This window comes from Nilaparvata lugens, chromosome 5 (assembly GCF_014356525.2).
Source record: "Nilaparvata lugens isolate BPH chromosome 5, ASM1435652v1, whole genome shotgun sequence".
Lineage (NCBI taxonomy): Eukaryota > Metazoa > Arthropoda > Insecta > Hemiptera > Delphacidae > Nilaparvata > Nilaparvata lugens.
This window is the reverse complement of record NC_052508.1, coordinates 26,385,350-26,408,891: the sequence shown is the minus strand read 5'-3', so window position 1 is coordinate 26,408,891 and position 23,542 is coordinate 26,385,350. Positions and strand designations below refer to the sequence as shown.

General features: G+C 33.4%; 3 protein-coding genes across 4 annotated transcripts in view; 1 reads left to right on the top strand and 2 right to left on the bottom strand.

Annotated features, from left to right (window-relative positions):
* LOC111049664 (serine/threonine-protein kinase RIO1) overlaps window positions 1-6,694 on the top strand; it is a 14,680-nt gene extending 7,986 nt beyond the window's left edge. Inside the window, exons 4-10 of the mRNA XM_022335797.2 lie at window positions 12-269; window positions 693-879; window positions 1,280-1,398; window positions 3,148-3,251; window positions 3,706-3,911; window positions 5,481-5,714; window positions 6,530-6,694. Coding sequence (XP_022191489.2) covers window positions 12-269; window positions 693-879; window positions 1,280-1,398; window positions 3,148-3,251; window positions 3,706-3,911; window positions 5,481-5,714; window positions 6,530-6,634 — 1,213 coding nt within the window. The 3' untranslated portion in view covers window positions 6,635-6,694. The remainder of the gene's footprint in view (window positions 1-11; window positions 270-692; window positions 880-1,279; window positions 1,399-3,147; window positions 3,252-3,705; window positions 3,912-5,480; window positions 5,715-6,529) is intronic.
* The window catches only part of LOC111049660 (dynein regulatory complex protein 11), an 18,317-nt gene continuing 1,412 nt past the window's right edge, over window positions 6,638-23,542 (bottom strand). Inside the window, exons 2-8 of the mRNA XM_039428040.1 lie at window positions 14,557-14,687; window positions 13,817-14,018; window positions 12,501-12,748; window positions 11,789-12,115; window positions 10,449-10,687; window positions 8,424-8,565; window positions 6,638-7,621 (exon numbers count right to left, since the gene is read on the bottom strand). Of these exons, the coding sequence (XP_039283974.1) occupies window positions 7,166-7,621; window positions 8,424-8,565; window positions 10,449-10,687; window positions 11,789-12,115; window positions 12,501-12,748; window positions 13,817-14,018; window positions 14,557-14,687 (1,745 nt within the window). The 3' untranslated portion in view covers window positions 6,638-7,165. The remainder of the gene's footprint in view (window positions 7,622-8,423; window positions 8,566-10,448; window positions 10,688-11,788; window positions 12,116-12,500; window positions 12,749-13,816; window positions 14,019-14,556; window positions 14,688-23,542) is intronic.
* The window catches only part of LOC120348848 (cytosolic Fe-S cluster assembly factor nubp1-like), a 19,808-nt gene continuing 13,689 nt past the window's right edge, over window positions 17,424-23,542 (bottom strand). The window contains exons 8-9 of one of the 2 annotated variants that reach the window (XM_039428047.1): window positions 19,488-19,674; window positions 17,424-17,824 (exon numbers count right to left, since the gene is read on the bottom strand). In XM_039428047.1, coding sequence (XP_039283981.1) covers window positions 17,793-17,824; window positions 19,488-19,674 — 219 coding nt within the window. In that variant the 3' untranslated portion in view covers window positions 17,424-17,792. The remainder of the gene's footprint in view (window positions 17,825-19,487; window positions 19,675-23,542) is intronic. The other variant, XM_039428046.1, reaches the window with a different exon arrangement.

The following is a 23,542-nucleotide window of genomic DNA, read 5'->3' as shown; positions in this document are numbered from 1 at the left end:
TTATTTTGTAGAATAAGAACGAAGGACAAATGTGACCGAGCCACAGCTGAGCAGGTGATGGACCCTAGGACTAGGATGATTCTCTTCAAGCTGCTCAATCGAGGAACAATCGAGTGTGTGAACGGCTGCATCTCAACTGGCAAAGAAGCAAATGTCTATCACGCCACTGCCTTGAAAGATAATGAGGTTAAGCATTTGGCAATCAAAATCTACAAGACATCCATCCTCATATTCAAGGACAGGGATAAATATGTTTCAGGAGAATTCAGGTAATTATGTTGATTATTCCATATTATAAACAAATTACTTTCATTTGAAATTCAACTGTACTTACAATATGGCGTTTCAAGTGATGTGTATTGTTAATCTTGAATTAATTTGGTCTGTTTAGATCTCCATGTTATCATGTTACTCTTCTCGTTCCATAATATTTTATTCAGTTTTCAAACATAGGCCTAGTGTTTCTGTACAAGAATATTCAATAAGCTACTTCAAGAAATCATGTCAATCAAGTCTTATCCAATAAAGTGAAAACATAATCAAGTGATATTCGATTGGAGTAATAAATTCATGGTGGAATTTATTTTATTATCTATATTCATTTATCATATAATTATCTACTTACATCAGTAGATCATCCAACATATTATTATCCAAACAATTCCAGTAATTAATTTTCTCATTGATTTCAGATTCAGACATGGTTATTGCCGACATAACCCGAGAAAAATGGTTAGGACATGGGCTGAAAAAGAGATGAGGAACTTGGTGAGGTTGCATACCAATGGATTGCCCGTTCCTGAGCCATTGCTGTTGAGATCACATGTTTTGTTGATGGAATTTCTGGGAGAAAATGGTTGGCCCTCTCCTAAATTGAAGGTGAGTTATAGATATTCCACTTACATTATATTCTTGTCTTTTCATGAATCCGTCAAAATGTTTGGTTCCAGTTTTGTAAATTGACCAACTCAGTTTACAATTTCATGACATAATAGGAAAACTGAGGGGTCATATCTTTGATTAATTTTCTTTTAAATCCTGAAGGGATTAAATTTGTTGTATACGTCTCACCTCAATAAAACTGTTTAGTTCCATATCACAAGGAGAACTGATCTTTGAAGTAGGAAGGGCATACTCTCCACTTTATGAGTAACTATATTCCAAGATTGTTTGAGTGTTCTTGCAATATTATCTAAGGCTTTTTTATAGTATGATGATTTACTTGATGATTTACTAATAGACTTTTAGTTATAAAGAAATAACCTATTCATTTTTTCAGGATGTTGAACTCTCCACGTCAACCGCTTGTCAACTTTACAGAGATATTGTGATAATGATGTGGAAAATGTTCAACAAATGCAAGCTGGTGCATGCAGATCTCAGCGAGTACAATATGCTGTAAGTCTAGCATTTTGAAATCAAGATTCCACGTAATTTGTTCGTCTTTTGTTATTCAAATTTATTGGGTTAAAAAAAACTTTACATATTCCTCACACTTATCACACTTTATTATTTTTTGTACTGATGAAATAGTTATTTGTGCAACTTGTGCACAAATTGACACTTTGCTGCATCAAAGGGACGTTTACGCACGAGTCAAGGCAAGTGCTGAATGGTTCCTAGAGTGTAGCAAAGGAACTTTCCGCACGTATTTCACATTAAATGTTACCTACAGTTACCATTGAATATGAAAAGTGAGTAATTATGAGTAGAATGTCCTGAAATCCATCAAAAATGTTTGTCTGTATTGTTTTGTAATCAATAACAAATTTTATCAATTTTAAAATTGATAATTCAATATAAAATTGTTTTATTTCTAAATATTAAAATTTTTAAATTTTAGAATTTTTTAACTTTAAATATTTTTTTAGTTTCAAAGTTTTAAATTTTTAAATGTTTCAATTTTTAAATATTTCAAATTTTTAATTTGAATAATTTATTAATCAGTTTAAAATATTTATTTTGGCAAAATTACATGAATAATTTTCATTGAAGTTGAAAATTCTCAGCCAAAAAAAGAAACTGTGAATGGATTTGAATCCCCTACCTCATCATCATTGTCAATGTTTTATTTACCAGTCCAGTATGCTCTTAACTGAGCTACTGAGCCACTCTCAGATGATTTAATACTTGAAGGGGGTTTATCTTATGTAAGCATTGAAATGACTACCACAGTCAGTGTTACCAACTTAATTTCGATTTTCCCGCACTGGTCCTCTATATAACCTAATAACTACTTTGCGTTGTCATGCTGCAAATCTGGAGTACGCAAAGTACTTACTTTGCGCACTAGTGCGGAAAAGTGATTCTTTGCGGCCTGCAATCAGTGCAGAAATGGTCATTTTTCAAGGTATCTGTAGGAAAATGTATTTCTCCGTTTTTGGAATGGAAAATGAATTACCCCGCTACTTCTTACCAATCAGTAAGATATTTACGATTTTGTAATAGCTTAAGTTTTTCAGATGAGAGATGACTATATTGTGAAGTTAGAATTCATCAAGTTAACTGTGTTTTGCTCCCCAACAATTGTTTTGTCCCCATGGTTACTCAATCATTTTTCTTGTCTCAGATCTTATCGGGAAAATAAAACGATAATTATTCAATAACTTGAAAAGTTATTAACAACACAAATTGAAAACCCCACCCCCACCCGGGCTGGCTCAGTTCTGGTGTCAGAATTTTCAGGTCGTACTGGTCAATTATGCATGAGTACAATTGTGGATTTAAGTGAAATTTGTATTATTCTTTGCGATTGAGAAGGAAGATTTTTGTATGGATTCGTATTTTGAAATTAATTAATCTGATGAATTTAAAATTGTAGTAGATACATTTTTTTGAACTCAAAATATAGTGTGCGATTTATCATTTTTACATAACCGCTAGAATGTGTATTCCAAATTAAGGTTTAGAGCAGTTTTGGGCAAATGCCTGTTGCTTTTAACTGGATTGTATTTGTATATGAATGAATAATAAATAAATTTCAGGGCCTCTGGAATTACTTACCTTTAGATGACCTGGATTGAACTCTGAATTACAAAGCTAGCTTTCCGCATAATCTAATGCTCTCGGCTAAGGCTCCATATCATTGTATTATTCCCTAATAATAATAATTGTACTAGATTTCTAAATAATTATTTTTCTGTGTAGGTATCACAATGGGGAAGCTTACATCATTGATGTATCTCAGTCTGTGGAACACGATCATCCTATGGCTCTGGAGTTTTTGAGAAAAGACTGCACCAATATTTCAGGTAAATTGAGATGAAAAATTGGTTTTAGATGATTTGAATATTATTTTTGTACAGCATCCGATTGTTTTTGAACTGAAAAGTTTCGATTTGTTCATCCGTTTTAACATGTTATGTACAGATTAAAAAATAAATCTGTTTCCTCTGATCGGAATTATTAATAATTTTATTTAAACATAAGTTAACTCTTCTACCTTTCAACATTCTATAGCAATTAGTCACAATTACAGTGACCCTCTTTTTCAACGTGCACAACGGTATTGTCAAAGTCATCCCAATTCTCTATCATTTGTTGATAATTTCATATCAATATAGAACCAAAAATGAAACAAATTAAAATAATTCGCTTGAAAATCATGTTTACGTATGGATTGCTATTCTATTTTAATCATTATATTTATTTCAATTTCGTTAATTTATTCGTATAGTAATGCCATGAACTTGTTATTTCTTGCAGACTTTTTCAAGCGCAAGGAAGTTGCAACAATGACAGTGAAGGAACTTTTTGATTTCATTACTGATCCGACAATAGATGAAAACACAATGGATGAACACTTGGAGAAGATGTCAGAACAGGCTTCAAAGTCTGAACCCCTCAGCAATCAACAGCAGGTTGAGGAAGAGGTCTTCAAAAATGTTTACATCCCACAAACATTGTCTGAGGTTGGTTCAAATCAATTTATTTCTGAATTATTTTTGGTTCTGTTTAAATAATCCAAACTTTGACTGTTTTCTAAAATAGTTATTTAATGCCTTCTGGTAAATTACTGATAAACTAAGAATTTTTTACCATTTTTCAAAAAAATATGAGCTATAGCCTATATTATTTGTACAAGTTATACTTCAGCAAATAGGCTCTATGAAAATGCACTAACCTATGTAGAATAGAACTTCTTCTATGAATTTATGTAAATACCGGTAGTAATTGATATCATATCTATATTAATTTGTAAAACAGCGAGTAGTTACAAGAACGATTATTTTTTGCTATTATTATGAAAGTACAAGGTGCGCCAGAGAAATTTACTTATTTGAAAAATCCTGCGCGGGGAATTTGTCGCTTAGAGGGGAGGAAGGGGCGCATCTAGAAGGGAGTTCTCAAGTTAATCCTCCCTCAAGTAAGTTGCCATCATGCTCTGGTCTAGAGAGCAGCGGGCCTTCGCATTGAGAGCTTCTTTTCTAATGGTCGATCACCATGGTCGATCTTGTTGTTGCTACACAACGTGCCTTCCGCGCTCGATTTGAAATTCCTCCTCACAGACTCGTTCCTGGCCGTAATTTGATTCTGTCGTGGGTTAACTGATTTCAGGAGTGTGTAAGTGTCGCTGAACCCAGAAATGGACTTCAACAACACACCATCAGAGCTCCAGAAAATATAGAAAGAGTGAGGCAGTCAGTTGTTCGTTCTCCCCGGCGTTCGGCTCGCAAACACGCAGCTGCTAAAGCAATTTCTGACTCAACTGTTCGACGAATTTTCCATGAAGACCTTCAATTTCATCCCTATAAATTGGCTGTTGTTCAAGAATTGACTGAACACGATTTAGTTGCCCGTCCGTTAAAATGCATGTGATATGCTGATTGACAACCTGCCTGAAGACGTGGTCATTTTTTTCAGTGACAACGCTCATTTCCACATTCGTTTCCTCAATGCGATTTTTTTATGGGTTTATTTGAAATTCCTGGTTTATGTCGATCGACCACGGACCATAGCACACCTCAAGAACAACATTCGCGACGCCATTGGCAGCATACCGATTAATATACTGCAACGAGTGATGGATACAAATTTCAAAAACGACTTCATCAGTGTATGCGCAATAGGGGTCGCCATTGATCTGATGCCATTTTCAAGACTGCATGAAAAAAATTGAGATATTGTATTCTCATATAAAAAAGATAAATACAATAACTAAAGTACTTTTGTTTTTATTGACCTTTCAAATAAGTAAGTTTTTTTGGCGCACCTTGTAGTTTTAAAATTGAAAACGTAACAAGTAAGAATTTGATTTCCATTCCGATGATGTATAGTACGTGAATTTAAGTCCATAAATAACGGTGCTATACGTTCCAAAAATTAAATTAATCTTGTGGGATATCAATTCAATATGGTCGACTGCTACCACGCACTCTCAATAGAATGAGGAAACTGTTATTGACTGCGCAATCAAGATTTCATTAATTGCATTAACATCAGATATCTTATTGCATTACTCTTATTTTTATTTTTCCCAGGTTATCGATTTCGAAAGAGATATAAATAAAATAAAGGCTGGTGAAGATACTTCAGATCTTACATACCGTACGTTGTCTGGCTTCACAACTGATCTTGCTGTGAAAAACGCTTCAAAAAACAACAAAAGTGGCAGCGAGAGCTCTGATAGTGACAGTGAATCGGAAGAAGGCGAAAACGAGTCAAAGTTTGTCAATTCATCTAGACCGAGAGATGAATCGCCTACAAGCAAAAAGGTCAGTCAACATTAATTACTTCAAAGATATTTATCGTAATTTTGATAGACCTACTATCTACAATTTTTTTTTTCATTTTCTAATGTCCAGAAATTGTTTTATTCCAAGTTGATCTCCAACCCTATAAAGTGAAAATACTCTATAGTGAGTGTATGCATTTTCAATCGTTATGAATATTTATTTTCACATTCAGTTTTTGAGATGCAGGAAATTCCTATTAAAAATCTCATTATTCTTACCTTTTTTGTTTGGGCTACTCTTAATAATCAAGAAATTAAAATCTAAGTCCCCTTTTTGAAATTTTTTTACTGACATGTTTAACAGTAATGTCATATTTAAGTGAGTGACAATAAATTATTTATTTTATTCACTCACTTGAAAATGACACTACTGTTGAAACATGTGAGTAAAAAAATGTTTTTAAAAAGGGGACTTAAATTTTAATTTCTTGATTATTAAGAGTAGCCCAAACAAAAAAGGTAAGAATAATGAAATTTTTAACAGGAATTTCCTGCATCAACCGGCTGACTCTCAAAAACTGAATGTGAGAATAAATATTCATAGCGATTGAAAATGCATACATTTTGAGTGAAAAAATTTTAAAAAGGGTACTTAAATTTTTTATTTCTTGACTCTTTATTCTATTATTCAAATATCTTATCGTCCTTCTTTTGTTCCCATTTCAATGGGATTTTTGAAAATCTTATTAGAAAGAACCAGTAATATTATTATTAGCATTTTTATAACAACAGATAAAATTTTACTATAACAGAACCATTAAAAATTGGTAACAGAACCATTCCCTTATTTTCTAGGCAAGGAAGAAAGCTGTCAAGGATGAAAATGCAGAAAAAAGAAAAACAAAGGTGAAGAAACACGTGAAGAAAAGGAAAGAGAAAGCAACTAAAGCTAAGAAATAACACTTATTTTCACAGATTTTATTATTGTAAATATTCCTTTGAATACATTTTAAAAACTCATTTCGTGATGTCATTTCATTGAAAAATATTTCTGTACCTATCTATACTAGACCATTTAATGGAACAATAATTAATGTGACTTATCATTCACATTAATACGATTACTAGTATAAATTTCCAATCGTGCAACCGAGTCCCTGAATAGTTGTGTATATTATTGACAGACAGAAATTGATAGACAGTTAAAATTAGGTCATTCAGTGCTGTTTGCACAGTATCACAGTTTAAACTAAATTTCTTTTTAAACTGGACTAGATCCATATCAAGTCTCGTTTGTTATAATGTAGTTCATTTTGAGTTTAAGCCACCAGCTGATTAAATTCCGTTTAAGCTTTGACTGTGCAAACGGCTCTTAATGGAATAGTCACTCAGTCAACTTCAGGTTTCAGTTTCTAGTAGCCTACCAAAGCTCTATTCAAACCCACTCAGAATTATTCATCTATCTCCTATTATGCATGCTGCTCTCTTCTATTACTTTTTCTTTTTGACCTGTTGATCCTTGGACATCTGCTGCTTTTCAGCTTCAATCTCAAGAGCCCGCGCTTTCCGTCGACCGATCGGAGTTTTCGAGTAAAATTGCATGAACGCTTCTTCCTCTTCCTTGTAGATTGGCTCATAACGACTGAGGACATTGATGATTTCGGCATGTGTCAGCGGCTGAATACGAAGTTGAAGAACACGCTTGCAAGTCATAACTTCTTTGACAACGTTCAGTATTGTACCTAGCGTGTAGCCATCCGATAACTTTGTTAGGGCGCCTATGTCGAACTGTCTGCTAATTCCACTGTATTGAAATAGCAGTTCTGTCCAAATAAAGTTGAGACTGGCGTAGTCAGGCTTTGGAATCATTATTATTTTCTGGTAGGCCTGAGTTAATGATTTCTGATCGCATTCCCATGGACAGTGTGATACACCCAACATCAATACCTGGCAATTATGAAAAAGTGATATTAGTTTTTATAAAATATTATTCATCAATTTACAACTAAGTTAATTATTCAAAAAGATACATTGTTTTTTTAATATAAATTATTTTTTATAACTTAGAATTACCTGTTGAGAATGAATACACTTGAAACATAGTAACACACAAACACATTTACTGTATTAAACTTCACAAGTTCTTAAAATTACAACTTTAAAAAATTATTTCTCAACATTTTAAAGATCTTTGAACATAACTTGTAATTGAGTAGAACACTTTCTCGGAATGCCTCCAAATATCAATTTTGATGTAATAAACATTGGCTACAGAAGTAAAGATGGGCGATTCAACACGAAAGTTGCAATCAAAGTCGATCAAGTCGACGTTTTGAGTCGGCCTCAGAAGGCGGCTTTTTATTTGTTTTTTTTATATCAGACTACTTCACAGCTTTTAATTTGGATGAATCGTAGAACTGCAAGTCAACTATCAAGTTGAGAATGGCAAGCATCATACAACTCTTTGATGCAAGTTAATACAATGGCGTTTTATTTCAACTTTTGCAACTCTCCAGTTCTTGTTTTTCTTGAAATAGCTTCTATTATGAGATCGACATAGCTATGACGTAATGATAATTACATGTACCGCAACAATTTTTTTATGTTTTATAATATAATGACAGGACACTATCCGTCGAGGTGATGTTAGCTGTCTCCAATAAAAAGATGTTCGCCTGTTTTCAATTTATTGGAAAGGTTAGAGCACAAACAAAATAAAATCGTATTTCATAAAAATGTAACTATTCACCTGATCATCAAGACTTATACTTTTCAAAAGCTTGGGTAGATCTTTTTTCAGTCTTTTCGGATCTGTTTTGTCAGTCTTTGGAACTTTTTTCAAGAAAGGCTTCTCAGCTCCATCCATGTAGATCACTGATGGCTGAAGAAGCCTGCAAAATAAAAACATTCATTCATTGATGAGGTTTTAAGTCTATTCAATCATTGATGAGGTAGTCGTCCGTACACTACTTTTTTATGATTATTTATTCCTACATATTAAATCATTTTTAACATGACAGTGATTTAAAGAAAGAGAACCGGCTCAATGTTTTTAAAATAAGGAAGGAAGCCACTAGAAACAGACTTTCAATGTAGTTATCATAATTTTATCAATAGTAATGTTGTAAGTTACCAAAAAGTTTGGGTCCTTTTTCAATAATTGAAATAATTTCAATACAATGCAAAGAATGAATCACAAACTGATCTATCAGTCATTTATTTTTATTTGAATTTCAATCTAATAAACACTGCGACCAAACAAATTTCGATCGGGCAGTGATTGGTTTGTTATGCACAATTATTGCTTAAATTCTCATCTATAATACAGAGTGACTCAGAATAACAGGAGCTTTTAAAAACGCCATAAAACATTAGTGGGAAGTGCAAAAATGATTCTATTCAAACTAATGTAAAGTTCAAGACTTGGCGTTTGAGAATTATTAATAACATCTATCACTTTTTGACAATTACTTCTTTAAGATGGCTCCTCCTGAACGAATACACTCTTGAAATCTGTGTTGACGATTCCTCATTGATCGCTGCAACATCTCATCTGGGATATTGCGGATTTCATTCTAAATTCTGTTTTAATTAATTCAAAATTATTGATGAAATTGTGAGCGAAATCCGCTGTGCACGGCATTAAATGGCAACTGTGCGAGTGAGTATTGTTTGGTAACCGTGTAATTTCACGATTAGGTTGCGTTTCCTGGTCCCATGATCTGTCCACCTGCGACTTTCTGTTTGTGGAGCTATCTCAAATCAAACGTTTTCACAACTTGACCAATAACTGTGGTTGAATCATAACAGATAATTCAAAATGAAATTAACAATATCCCAGCTGAAATGTTGCAGCAATCGTTCAGGAATCTCAACACAGATTTCAAGAGTGTATTCCTGCAGGAGGAAGCCACCTTGAAGAAGTAACTGTCAAAAAGTGATAGATGTTATTGACAATTCTCAAATGGCAAGTCTTGAACTTTACATTAGTTTGAATAAAATCATTTTTGCCCTTCCCACTAATGTTTAATGGCGTTTTCAAATGTTTCCGTTATTCTGGGTCACCCGGTATAATAAAGAAAAGAATTGGCTTTTACACGTTCGGGATAGAAAATATACGAATGACGTATCATCACGTCTGAACTACTAGACTGATTAACTTGAAATTCTGCATAAAGATCCTTAATTTACAAAGGATGGTTATAGGCCTATTTCAAATCCTTCAAAATTTCATTAGGTAGAGTTTTCAGTCTGTCAAGTTTTAAATAAGGCCCTTGTAGAGCACGGGCTACCTGCTAGTAAGTTATAAATGAATCTAACTTAAATATCATTTCTATATAGACGAAATCCATATTGAATGAAAACGACTTTATATATTTTATTATCTAACCACTAATTTTTTAAAACTACTTGAGATTGATAATGGTGTAACAGCCGGAACGCGGTGTAACACCAGTATCTCAAATTGTTTTAATAAATCAGTGTTTTTGACAATTATTATCAAGTCGTTTCCATTCAACAGCAAGCCTACATTGTAAGTAAACATGTGCTAGAAGTATGTGGAGAAACAATATATAGGTATGTGGGATATCTTATATTTCAAAATAAGACTCTCTCAACTCACTTTATAAACTTCTGTTTATTTTCGTTTTACAACTTTCATTTTCGCACAACATAATTCTTTGAGCTCATTTCAATGACTAAATGTTTATTTTGGTGAGTGTGTTACTTTAATTAATAACATTTTAAACACAAATAGCAGTTTGCCTCTCACCTGGATACCTTACTGACGAGATGCACGAGCATGATGAGGCCCGACTTGCCGGGGTACTTGCCGACAATGTTGGCAGCAGTGAGGTCGAATAGGACGGCGCCCGCCTCGGTGCAGACAGCATGCACCAGCATGTCCTTGCCGCTGCCCCGAGGCCCCACCACCAGCACCGACCGCACCAGAGGTGCCGACTGGTGCACCAGCTTCGAGCCCAGTGGCAAAATGCAGTACTCCAGTATCACCTGACACACCGATTAACATGCATTCTACACACCATTTCACATGTATCATTTCATTTATACAGTAGAACTTGGTTGACCAAACACAACTCAGATTTTCTTTCGTCTGTCTTTATGTATGTAACGCATTTACGGCCAAACGTGTTGATAGAATTCTATTAGATTTGGCAGGAATATTCCTCTTTTAACTGCGCGTCGATGTATACACAAGGTTTTTTTGAAAATTTGCATTTTAAGGATAATACGAAAGGAAAAGGAATTCCCTCCATACTCCGATATCACTATATATATAATCATCTACTCTGAAGATAGGATTAATCAGACTATAGAATTATTCATAATCAATCAGCTGACAAGTGGATTATTCATTGCATGCATTACACAGATGTCTGGAGAAGCCGGTGAACAGGTGACATCAGAATGATACTAGGCACTAGACCTCACGCAGTTTTCTCATCCACAAGTATCAGGTGTCGCCTGTTCACCGGCTTCTCCAGACATCTGTGTAATGCATGCAATGAATAATCCACTTGTCAGCTGATTGATTATGAATAATTCTATAGTCTGATTAATCCTATCTTCAGAGTAGATGATTATATATAGTGATATCAGAGTATGGAGGAAATTCCTTTTCCTTTTATATTATACTTAAAATGCAAAATTTCAAAAAATCGTGTATATACATCGACGCGCAGAGTTAAAAGAGGAATATTCCTGCCAAATTTCATAGAATTCTATCAACGCATTTGGCCATAAATGCGTTACATACATACATACAGACAGACAGACGAAAGAAAATCCGAGTTAAAACATAGAACTCACTGCGCTCGGTCAACTAGTTATAGTCTCATTTAAGGGACTACACGTTCAAATGACGTTATATATCAGTGAAACTATAGAAGAGGTTTCAAAATCTTAATCTTGAGCCGAGGAAAAATATAGTTTTTATGTGGAAAATTCACTTTCAATTTAGAAAAGACATACTTCAACATATACAGTATAATGTATAACTGAATCTTATCTAAAAACTAAAGTATAAAAATCAAAATAAAGTATACATAAACAAACATAGGCCCTATAATAATGTCTAAGATCGAACAGTACCTGTCTTATATCACCCAATGCTGGCTGCGGGTCCTTCCCTTGCAATCTCAAGTCATAAGCGGCGTACGATGTTTCACCTTTGAAAGCAGATAAAGGTGTTTCTGGATACTTCTTTATTATTCCGTTTGTGATGAGCTCTTCAAACAATGATTCAAGAGTACGATCAGGTGTGAGATCTTTCTCTTTCTTCTTCTTTCCTTTCTTTCCACTTCTTCTTCCTTTTTTCTTCTTGGCGCCTTTCTTGCTTTTCTTCCCTTTTTTGGCTCGATCTCTATCCAGAGCCGCTTGAAGCAGTTCCAGCTCAACTCTCAGTTGATCGTCAACTATCTAGAACATATTAATATAGTACATTATTTGTAACACATGATGATCTAAGGTGGGGTCTCGTTTATGCTAAATGATTCGACGACTACAGAAGAATAGTTCAGGCTCTTATGAGAGTTTTCACACGTTCCCAGTCTGAAATAGTGTCAACTATTTGAACCATAAGCCCTAAAAATATTCATCCATAGTCGTGAAATCATTACGCAAAAACGAAATCCTACTTTTATAGCTACTGTGTGACTGTTTGGCATATTTAACAAGTGAAGTAATAATAATAGTCATTATTAAAAAAGGGTACAAGTTATCAGCATTCAACTTTTGATTTTCGTTTAATAGTTATTTTTTTTAACAATTAGCGTAAAGCTCGATTTCGATTTGATGTAATCACCTTTCTTAGTTCAGCTTCTATCTCCAAAGTCTTCTGAGCTTGTATCATGTTAACATAATGCTTCTGGGCGGGATTATTGGATTCATCTTTGAATCGCCAAACCTCTTCGTATTCTGTGCTGGCAACCATTAGATCGGCAAGGAAATTTGAAGGACCCATTTTAAAGCCAGGGTCTTCATCCTCTTCCGACTTCTTCTTTTTAGCATCATCCTTATCTTTGGATCCTTTTTTACCCTTCTTTTCTTTACCTTGAAAAAAAATAAGATATTATACAACCTGGTGAAATAATACTAAAGCGAAATAAATCCATGCATTTCTTGAAATATTTTTAGTTGAAAGCCAAATTTCAAATTTTGTAGCATTCAAATTGGTCAATAGGTAGTGTCAATACTTCGACAATTTAGAAATGAAAATCTTAAGCTTTCAATTATTCATTAGTTCAAGTAGGTAACTTCAATTTGCATAAATTAAATGACCCACAGAATACTTATGGAACATTCTTATATAAGGGTTCAAAGAAGACTCATGAAATATTCATGGAGATGCGCATTTAATTTTCTATTCATATCGGATTTTCCAATTAAACCTTGAGTCTTGAATTTTAATAAAAATTATTAACCAGACTGGACGAAATAAAACGAATAGCGTAAGAAAATTTCTTTAATGGAGACTTGGAGTAATCAGATTTGAAATCCCAATTATCTTTACCTATACAGAATGCTTGCTAGAGCACTAGGTACCTCCGTAAACAGAGGTGATGTTAGAGCTAAAGATAGTTGTAATGTATAGGAGAGTACTGATGTTGGGGGCATAAGTTTTACTTACTCCCTCACCCGTGCTCTTTCTCTTTCTCTTTCTTTTCAGAGAGAGAATGGATTACAATTGCGTAGGTGGATTTTCCTCCACTCTGCCCACCTCTTAATAATTCGTAGTCAAATTATTTGATGTATTCTTCTATCAGCTGTGTTTTGCATACACTCGGACCTGTTTTGCATACACTCGGGTCATGCCCTTTCTTTCGTCTCGAGATATTGTACCATCATGTTTCTGTCAACCAAAGGTTACTCACATAATAGCATTTACAAAAAGTCTCTTCCTTCCATTATAATTTTATTAAACTCCTTACATCTTGAAACCATACATTCCGAAGCCTGGGCCATTACATAGTGAGCGCATTAATTCTGAACACACGATATCATACAGGGAATTCATTTCATACCGTGAATTCGATGGAAATCATACCAATAAATTATGTTACTATTAATGAATCGCTTGGATATTTTAGTATTGATCAATGTATTAATGTAAACTCTTACCTTTACTCTCCTTGGATGAGGGAGCAGTTGATTTACTGATTTCGCTTTCAGTGACTGTTCGGCTGAAAATGAGAGCTGAGCCACCAGCCTCTTCAGATGGAAAATCGGGAAACTTTCCCGTTTGGTTTTTGTACGACATGAACCAATTTCTAACCTCATCACGGATGTCTTCTGTCATTTGTCCACCTTTGTGTTTTCTGATCTGTTTTGAAAAATTAAAATAATAGCCTATGAATTTTCCATAAACATAAATTTCGAATTTAAAATAATATTCATTTAGGCTTCTCCACCCGTTTTATCAAGAATCTTTAAACTTGTCGATAGTTGCAATGAAATTTATTCCCTGTAATATTAATTATACCCTAATAAATAGCAGAATCAGCAATTAAACCTACCCAACATTTAATGCATAGCTGATGTTGATTGATAACTCAATGTTGATAATATTTTTCAAACATATAGGTACAGTAATACAATTTATAAGTGATTTAATTATTCTTCTTTAATAATTTTCTCTCTCATCAAATGTTTTCCAAGAAAACAATAATTTCTCAAGAAATCAACAAGTGTCTCAACAAGAAATATTGTAAAATAAATTATTGAAAAATGTATGTCGACTGTATCTGATGGCCTCAGCACTTGGCACTTTCAAAAGTATGAACAACCGAAGCCGAAGTATTCTGCACGAAATAAAATTTAAAATGTACATTGGGTGGCTATACGAAAAAGATAAGAAATACCGCGTCTTTCTCCTCCACTAATGCTTTCTCGAATTCATTCTGATATTCAATTTGCTGCTTCCTTCTCAATTCCTTGACTTCTTCGGCTCTCTTTGTCTCTTCTAATGATTGAGAAATTGGTGGGAGCATACCTTGAAATGAGAAAAAATACCTTAAATGAATAGGAAATTTCATGTTAATTTAAATACATCATTCACATCACTATAGTAATCGTTTGAATTTGGAGTTCTTCAGCTTAGGCTACTCTGATTCTCTTCCATAAGAAATCATCTCTCTAAATGAACAATTGATTTGTGAGTAATTCATATTACTATTGTGATGAATTTTTCAAATAGATCTCATGAAAAGAGAGAAAAATTGTGATTACCTTTTAAAATGAAAGAATTTGCTAAAGGAATAGTTAGCGACCGAGCGATAAAGCTTACTTATCAATAACTGTATATTAGATAAGAGTACCGTTCTGTACTGAATATTTTTCTAGGAAAATTATTCAATAAAATTATAATTATTTTGCGAATAAAGCACAAATTATTTATGAATCGCTCACCGATTTTGAGGTTACACTTGTTTACTATCGATCAGATGTTTTTAAAACAGTTCGAACGCAGCTGACTGATTCAAAGCATTGTCAAATATCATACCGGTTCTCATGCAAGGTAAAATATCATTCCTAAAAATTATAAAACTATCAATAAAGGATCAAGAATTTCAAAATAAAAAATAAAATGTATGTATTATTGTTGAAATTATTTATTATTTAAGAAATTGTATTATGCGTCGGGTCTTATTGTAACTAAATAGGTCATAGCATGAAATTCTATTATTGATAAAATGGCAGAAATTAATTATAATAATCTCAAACCTAATAAAAATTGTACAAGAATATTAATTTATTAATAATTTAATTCAACTGAACCACATGGTAATTAAATCTCTTTGGTAGGTCTAAACCAATCACAGTGCATAGAAATAGCACCAAGACGGTGATCGTTTGAAAGCAACACATGTTAATCTATTATCAGACACCAACCCTGCCTTATCAGTTACACTAGCACGTGTACATTGTATGAGAGGAACTATGTCTAGAAGATTAAGCAGTTTTAAGAATTACATAAATTAAATTATTATTGTAATTAAAGGAATTGTATTCTACTGCTTGCCACTGACGTCATGTTTACGTCACAAGCGTTCTACCAATGGCAAATTTTTATGCAAATTATTACATTGAGATTCCGAGAAGCAAGGTCTAGCCTAAAAGCTTAGAGAAAACAGCAGCACTTCCCTTTTGAAATCCTTACCGTGTAGATCTCTTTCATAGTTACCAAAGACCTATTTGTAAAATTTCTTGTTCGATTTTTAAATGTTCTATTTGTGAGCCGATATTTTAGGCCAATCTATTTGTTATTTATAAATTTCTGTTTTCATCAATCGATAAATTTAAAAGCTTAAAGTAAACTATCCCTTAATTAATTCGGTGAAGGAGATATTTAAATTAAAATTCCCCACGTGCTGAAACCGAAGCCTGGATTGCCGCCGATCAAACGATTTTTGATCTAAAGAAGAAAACCACGACCGCCAAGGAATTTCACGTGAGTTATAAGTTATAAGGGGCCCCAATCTACGCTTCGAAAATATTTCAGTGCAGAAAAACATAAAATTTTCTTCGTTAAATTATTGGCCACGCCGACAAGCGCTTTAGCATTTAAGAGCCTAGAATTTATTCATATTAATTTATAAGAATTTGTAGTTGATTAACTATCCTCCGCTGCCTGAACCACGACCCCGAACATTTTAAAATATTTTCTATAATTCATTTTTCACTATTTTTTCAAACTGTTAGATTTTATCAATTGTAAAATTCTGTTGAATCACGCATGGTATCATGCAAGCACAAGAACATTTTTAACTATTCTGTTAATGCTAAATTATTATCAACCTGTAAATCAAATTCTGAATCTGCACTGTATGATTACATATTTTATTGTAATATATTTCAGTTTTGTTAATTCGCTTTCTGAGTTCGATTATTTCTTAAGCCTGTCAATTATTGTGTCTGATACGTTCTATATCATCAAGAACCGATCGAATACGATCATTGGAATAATTGAATCAAGCTGGATATTGGAACAGGTCTAAGTGGATGTAGCGAGTGGGGTCAGATCGAGATATTTATTCTTTGTCCTTACCTGCTCATATATCAGCTTTTATCTGTTACCTACCTCGACTTAGGAGCGAATGCATCAATTGTACAGCAGAGGCAGCCATAGATCATATAAATTCCTACAATAGAGCTTAAAACCCGACAAGACTCTGTTCTCGAAGTATATTCTGAACGATATTTGGTTCAAATACCGTATTTTAATCCTTCAGAACTTATTAGAGACGCAGTCCCGTAAATTATCTACATCGGGATTTTTGCTCGACCTGTATGATTTTGTATGCTCATTCTTCACAGGTAATAATTTTAAGGTATCCGTCTTCAGTGTTTAGCGATCGCTACACTACTTATAAAAATTTCATCACTATACAATTTGTCATTAGAAGAATCAAGGGTGAGCGAGCGTTTAGGCCTCCCGCGATTCCGACAATTGTATTGAATCTTGTAGTGAATCAATCAGTCTGGTGTACATTCAGCGTCCACGCACGCAATTACAAAATTTATAGCCGCTACACCATTGACTCAGTACAAGATTCACTCTACATGTGTGAAGCCTTAAAAACGCACCACATGATTTGCCGGCCCAACGTGAGGCATTTAAATACAGCATTACATCACCCTACGTGTGTTGTCCTATCCTTGGAGGTGAGAGTGACTCCCCCAGGAATAAAAAGGGAAGGCAGGGTAGACAAATGAAAAATTTTGAGGCTTCAAAATAGCTAAAATATTTTATTACTCAAGTACACTAGACATTCATATACCATAATATGAACGGATAACAAAGACATGCAAAATTTGAGTATTGATTTGACCAATCACAGTCTTTTTAAGAGTGTGTGCTAGTATGGTAGAGCAAAAGCCTACACAGTCTCCAGGTATAACACAGAGAAAACTGGATTGATATAGTCATTGATGAAGATTGCTTTCTCTCACTTGTTGTTGTTTCTCACTTTGCCCCATGTTTACTTGTATCGTTGATCTCACACTCAATTTTCATTTTGTGATTTCGTATTGTCTGTGTTTTATGTGGGCCTACACCTCTGGGAGGACGCATTTCTTGATTCGCATTTTTGGATTGTTACAGGTCTTCTTCACATGCCTTTACTATTTCTGAAAAGAAAATATATTATATTGATAATTTGAAAAAATAATCTACTGTAAGCCTACTTGAGATATAGTACAATTTAAAAGTACACGGTAATAACAGTGATCAATTTTCAAAATCATAAATAATTTAATAACAAATTTACGTCAATGAAAATGTAATATAACAGAAGATGTAGCCTGAAAACACTAGAAACAGTGATAAAAACTTGCACTTGACTTTCCATTATTTCTAAATCGAACCATTTTTCAATTCATTCACATGTTTCAGTAACGATCAATTCAATATTTTAGGAGAGGCCTATGGACGGCTAAAATATAATATATTTAGGCTAGGTGGGATCATCCCGTTAGGCAACCTCACCAAAAGAGGCGTTAAAGGTGGGAAAAAACTTCACCTAAACTCGAATTAATGAAACTTGCGAATTGAAACCGCATAATAAACTTTTCACTTTCCAAACGAAAATTTCATTAGAGTATCAGTATGTTCGTTTAGAAATGAAAAATATGATTGCTGTAGAGATTTCCTCACAGTTATAGCGAGGTCCACTTTATAATGGCGATAAAGAAAGGAGAACAGCAATACCGATTCTCTGCCTTGCCATTGCCTTCTATAGAAGTTAGCTGATACTTATTAACTATTCTCTTCTTGTTAAAAATGATGAATTATATTTTTCAAGATTTAAAAATACATTTTTATAATTGAGATAAAATATTTTGTTAATTAATAATATTTCTTCATTTTTGGAAAACGATCTAGTAACGTTGCGGAGCTGGAAAAGGATTTGCTTTGTCAAATGATAGACAAGGATAGCAACATCCAACGTTAGTAGACAGATACTAACTTTGAGCAACATCGATGTTAATCAAATACTGCCATTATAACGTGGACATCACTATAGCTAATATATGATTAGGAGGAAATATCTATGGAATAATCTTAAGCCGAGTAAGACTTTTGTTGGTTAGTAAAAAGTTGGTACGATTCTAGTAATAGATGACTAGGCTAAACAAGTCCAACCCAAAACAAATCAAAATTTGGGAATGGAATAGATTTGGGCCAAGCCTGTTGTTCCTTCCTAATCATATTTATATGATTTGTGATTCTGTCCACGAATAAATAAATAAATAAACCCAAAACAATTACGACCGAATTCATAAACGATTCTTATGATCTGAGAACAACTCTGTTGCCTAGCAACCTAGAATCGTCCCGATTGATTTAGTTTTCCTTGACTGCGTTTGATCTTAATTATATTTACAAATACAGCTAGCGTTTGAATCGAATAACTGCCTGTTCCAAGACCAATCAATATTGGCCTGTTCAGAAACAGAAAAAACGGAATATTTTCTTTACTATTGAATTTATATGAATTATTATTGTTTCAGCAATTATATTGACAAAAGTGAGTGGAGATCATAGTATTTTCTTGCCAATTAGTATGAAAGTAACAAAACTCTTCGTGAAGATCACGAGTGCGTTATGCAATGTTTGTATTCAAGTGAGAGTTACTATATAACGTCAATTTGAATTTTGATGCCACTTGAATATTGAGAAGCAAAAGAATGAGCCAAGAAGGTAAAACATATTTTGTCAGGCGAATGTTACATTTTTTATAATCATTCCAGTATTCAAAATACAGTAGAACTATTTTCTGTGGATACTTACTGGAGACTATATTTTTGACAGCTGTAACAGTTGGCGAGTTGGGTAGTTCTGTCAAGTAATTACGACCTTCATCACAACATCTGGCTAAAAGTGGGTCTAATGGTACACTTCCAAGAAAGGGTAGCTCAAGTTCATCGGCCATTTTCTTTCCACCACCCGTATTGGCCGGGAATATTTCAGCTTCATTCTACAAAAATGAACACAAATATGGAAATGATCAAGAACTTTACATCATTCTACTACATATTTCAAACATACAAAAAATTAAATGTTTGTTAATTGATAATATTTATAAAATGGAATTATAGTACCCTTCGAAATTTATATGATAAGAATACAAATTATAACTATAATTAATTATTATTCTATTAATTTGAAAGAGTACTATAATTCTATTTTATAAATTCAAGAAAGTAGCCCTGAATTCATACATTTTAATTGATAATAATATGATTATATGACAAGCAAATTCACGTGTGGCCTGTGTGAAGGATCTATTGTTTTTAGTGTTAAGTGTTGAGTTTTCGTAGAAGTAAGGAGATGAAATAGTGTATTCATCACAATATCGGATTTTTCAAATAGTCATTGTTTCGACTCGTCTCCCAATTACCTATTTAAAATATCCTGGGGGCTTTTGTGTGATGAATTTTTCAAATAGATCTCATGAAAAGAGAGAAAAATTGTGATTACCTTTTAAAATGAAAGAATTTGCTAAAGGAATAGTTAGCGACCGAGCGATAAAGCTTACTTATCAATAACTGTATATTAGATAAGAGTACCGTTCTGTACTGAATATTTTTCTAGGAAAATTATTCAATAAAATTATAATTATTTTGCGAATAAAGCACAAATTATTTATGAATCGCTCACTGATTTTGAGGTTACACTTGTTTACTATCGATCAGATGTTTTTAAAACAGTTCGAACGCAGCTGACTGATTCAAAGCATTGTCAAATATCATACCGGTTCTCATGCAAGGTAAAATATCATTCCTAAAAATTATAAAACTATCAATAAAGGATCAAGAATTTCAAAATAAAAAATAAAATGTATGTATTATTGTTGAAATTATTTATTATTTAAGAAATTGTATTATGCGTCAGGTCTTATTGTAACTAAATAGGTCATAGCATGAAATTCTATTATTGATAAAATGGCAGAAATTAATTATAATAATCTCAAACCTAATAAAAATTGTACAAGAATATTAATTTATTAATAATTTAATTCAACTGAACCACATGGTAATTAAATCTCTTTGGTAGGTCTAAACCAATCACAGTGCATAGAAATAGCACCAAGACGGTGATCGTTTGAAAGCAACACATGTTAATCTATTATCAGACACCAACCCTGCCTTATCAGTTACACTAGCACGTGTACATTGTATGAGAGGAACTATGTCTAGAAGATTAAGCAGTTTTAAGAATTACATAAATTAAATTATTATTGTAATTAAAGGAATTGTATTCTACTGCTTGCCACTGACGTCATGTTTACGTCACAAGCGTTCTACCAATGGCAAATTTTTATGCAAATTATTACATTGAGATTCCGAGAAGCAAGGTCTAGCCTAAAAGCTTAGAGAAAACAGCAGCACTTCCCTTTTGAAATCCTTACCGTGTAGATCTCTTTCATAGTTACCAAAGACCTATTTGTAAAATTTCTTGTTCGATTTTTAAATGTTCTATTTGTGAGCCGATATTTTAGGCCAATCTATTTGTTATTTATAAATTTCTGTTTTCATCAATCGATAAATTTAAAAGCTTAAAGTAAACTATCCCTTAATTAATTCGGTAAAGGAAATATTAAATTAAAATTCCCCACGTGCTGAAACTGAAGCCTGGATTGCCGCCGATCAAAAATTTTTGATCTAAAGAAGAAAACCACGACCGCCAAGGAATTTCACGTGAGTTATAAGTTATAAGGGGCCCCAATCTACGCTTCGAAAATATTTCAGTGCAGAAAAACATAAATTTTTCTTCGTTAAATTATTGGCCACGCCGACAAGCGCTTTAGCATTTAAGAGCCTAGAATTTATTCATATTGAATTTATAAGAATTTGTAGTTGATTAGCTATCCTCCGCTGCCTGAACCACGACCCCGAACATTTTAAAATATTTTCTATAATTCATTTTTCACTATTTTTTCAAACTGTTAGATTTTATCAATTGTAAAATTCTGTCGAATCACGCATGGTATCATGCAAGCACAAGAACATTTTTAACTCCGTCTGTTAATGCTAAATTATTATCAACCTGTAAATCAAATTCTGAATCTGCACTGTATGATTACATATTTTATTATAATATATTTCAGTTTTGTTAATTCGCTTTCTGAGTTCGATTATTTCTTAAGCCTGTCAATTATTGTGTCTGATACATTCTATATCATCAAGAACCGATCAAATACGATCATTGGAATAATTGAATCAAGCTGGATATTGGAACAGGTCTAAGTGGATGTAGCGAGTGGGGTCAGATCGAGATATTTATTCTTTGTCCTTACCTGCTCATATATCAGCTTTTATCTGTTACCTACCTCGACTTAGGAGCGAATGCATCAATTGTACAGCAGAGGCAGCCATAGATCATATAAATTCCTACAATAGAGCTTAAAACCCGACAAGACTCTGTTCTCGAAGTATATTCTGAACGATATTTGGTTCAAATACCGTATTTTAATCCTTCAGAACTTATTAGAGACGCAGTCCCGTAAATTATCTACATCGGGATTTTTGCTCGACCTGTATGATTTTGTATGCTCATTCTTCACAGGTAATAATTTTAAGGTATCCGTATTCAGTGTTTAGCGATCGCTACACTGCTTATAAAAATTTCATCACTATACAATTTGTCATTAGAAGAATCAAGGGTGAGCGAGCGTTTAGGCCTCCCGCGATTCCGACAATTATATTGAATCTTGTAGTGAATCAATCAGTCTGGTGTACACTCAGCGTCCACGCACGCAATTACAAAATTTATAGCCGCTACACCATTGACTCAGTACAAGATTCACTCTACATGTGTGAAGCCGTTAAAAAACGCACCACATGATTTGCCGGCCCAACGTGAGGCATTTAAATACAGCATTACATCACCCTACGTGTGTTGTCCTATCCTTGGAGGTGAGAGTGACTCCCCCAGGAAGAGCACCACACTATATAATATATCTAATGTAACTATACAGATATCCAATCCTTTATTATTTGAATGGAATGAATTTGATTAAAAAATGGAATTTCGTTTCTTTTCAAAACGGAAACTTATGATGGTGTACAAAACGCATAGGACACTTCATTTCAAATGATTAGATTCAGTGACAACTAATAATTATTATTAATGAACAAGGCGATTCGAATTTTTTGGACGTTCAATATAGGGTTTAAAGCTATCCATAATCATCATATTGCCACATTAAATATCTAAATCACCATATATGAAGGATTATCAATATTTACCAATGTAGATAGATGTATCTTTCTACCAAGAAGAATTGGTTAGGCCTTTATTTCGATTGAATAAACTGAAGTTTCATTACCGTACAATTCATGAGTAATTAGTTTTTTCTGAAATGTAATTTTTTATAGTATTAAAAATGAAAAAATAAATAGATGCAAAGAAGAAGTATTTTAGACGTGTCATATAATGTAGGCCTATATAAAGTTCCAGAGTAGAAAGGCAACTTCCATTTCAACGACGGTATCAATTGTTACATAGCAAATAGCAACTAAAACAAGTGCCGTACATAAAATAAGCTATCAACATCTACTAAAATAATTCTGTGATTACAGAGAATTTATTTTTGTTTATTGTCATTGAAACTATATTCTCAGAGCCAAAACCATTAATTTCATTCCACTATATAAATCTTACACTATATGAAAAACTATAAAACTCATCAGCAAAGTTCATCCATTGATGACCCGAGTAGTTCTGAGATTATGAGAGCAGTAAAAATGATATAGTTTACATACAATATCACAATTGATTATAAACTAGTTCAAAAGGCTTCATTCTCTTCAGCCTCCTGGAAAGATAAACTTATTATAGAG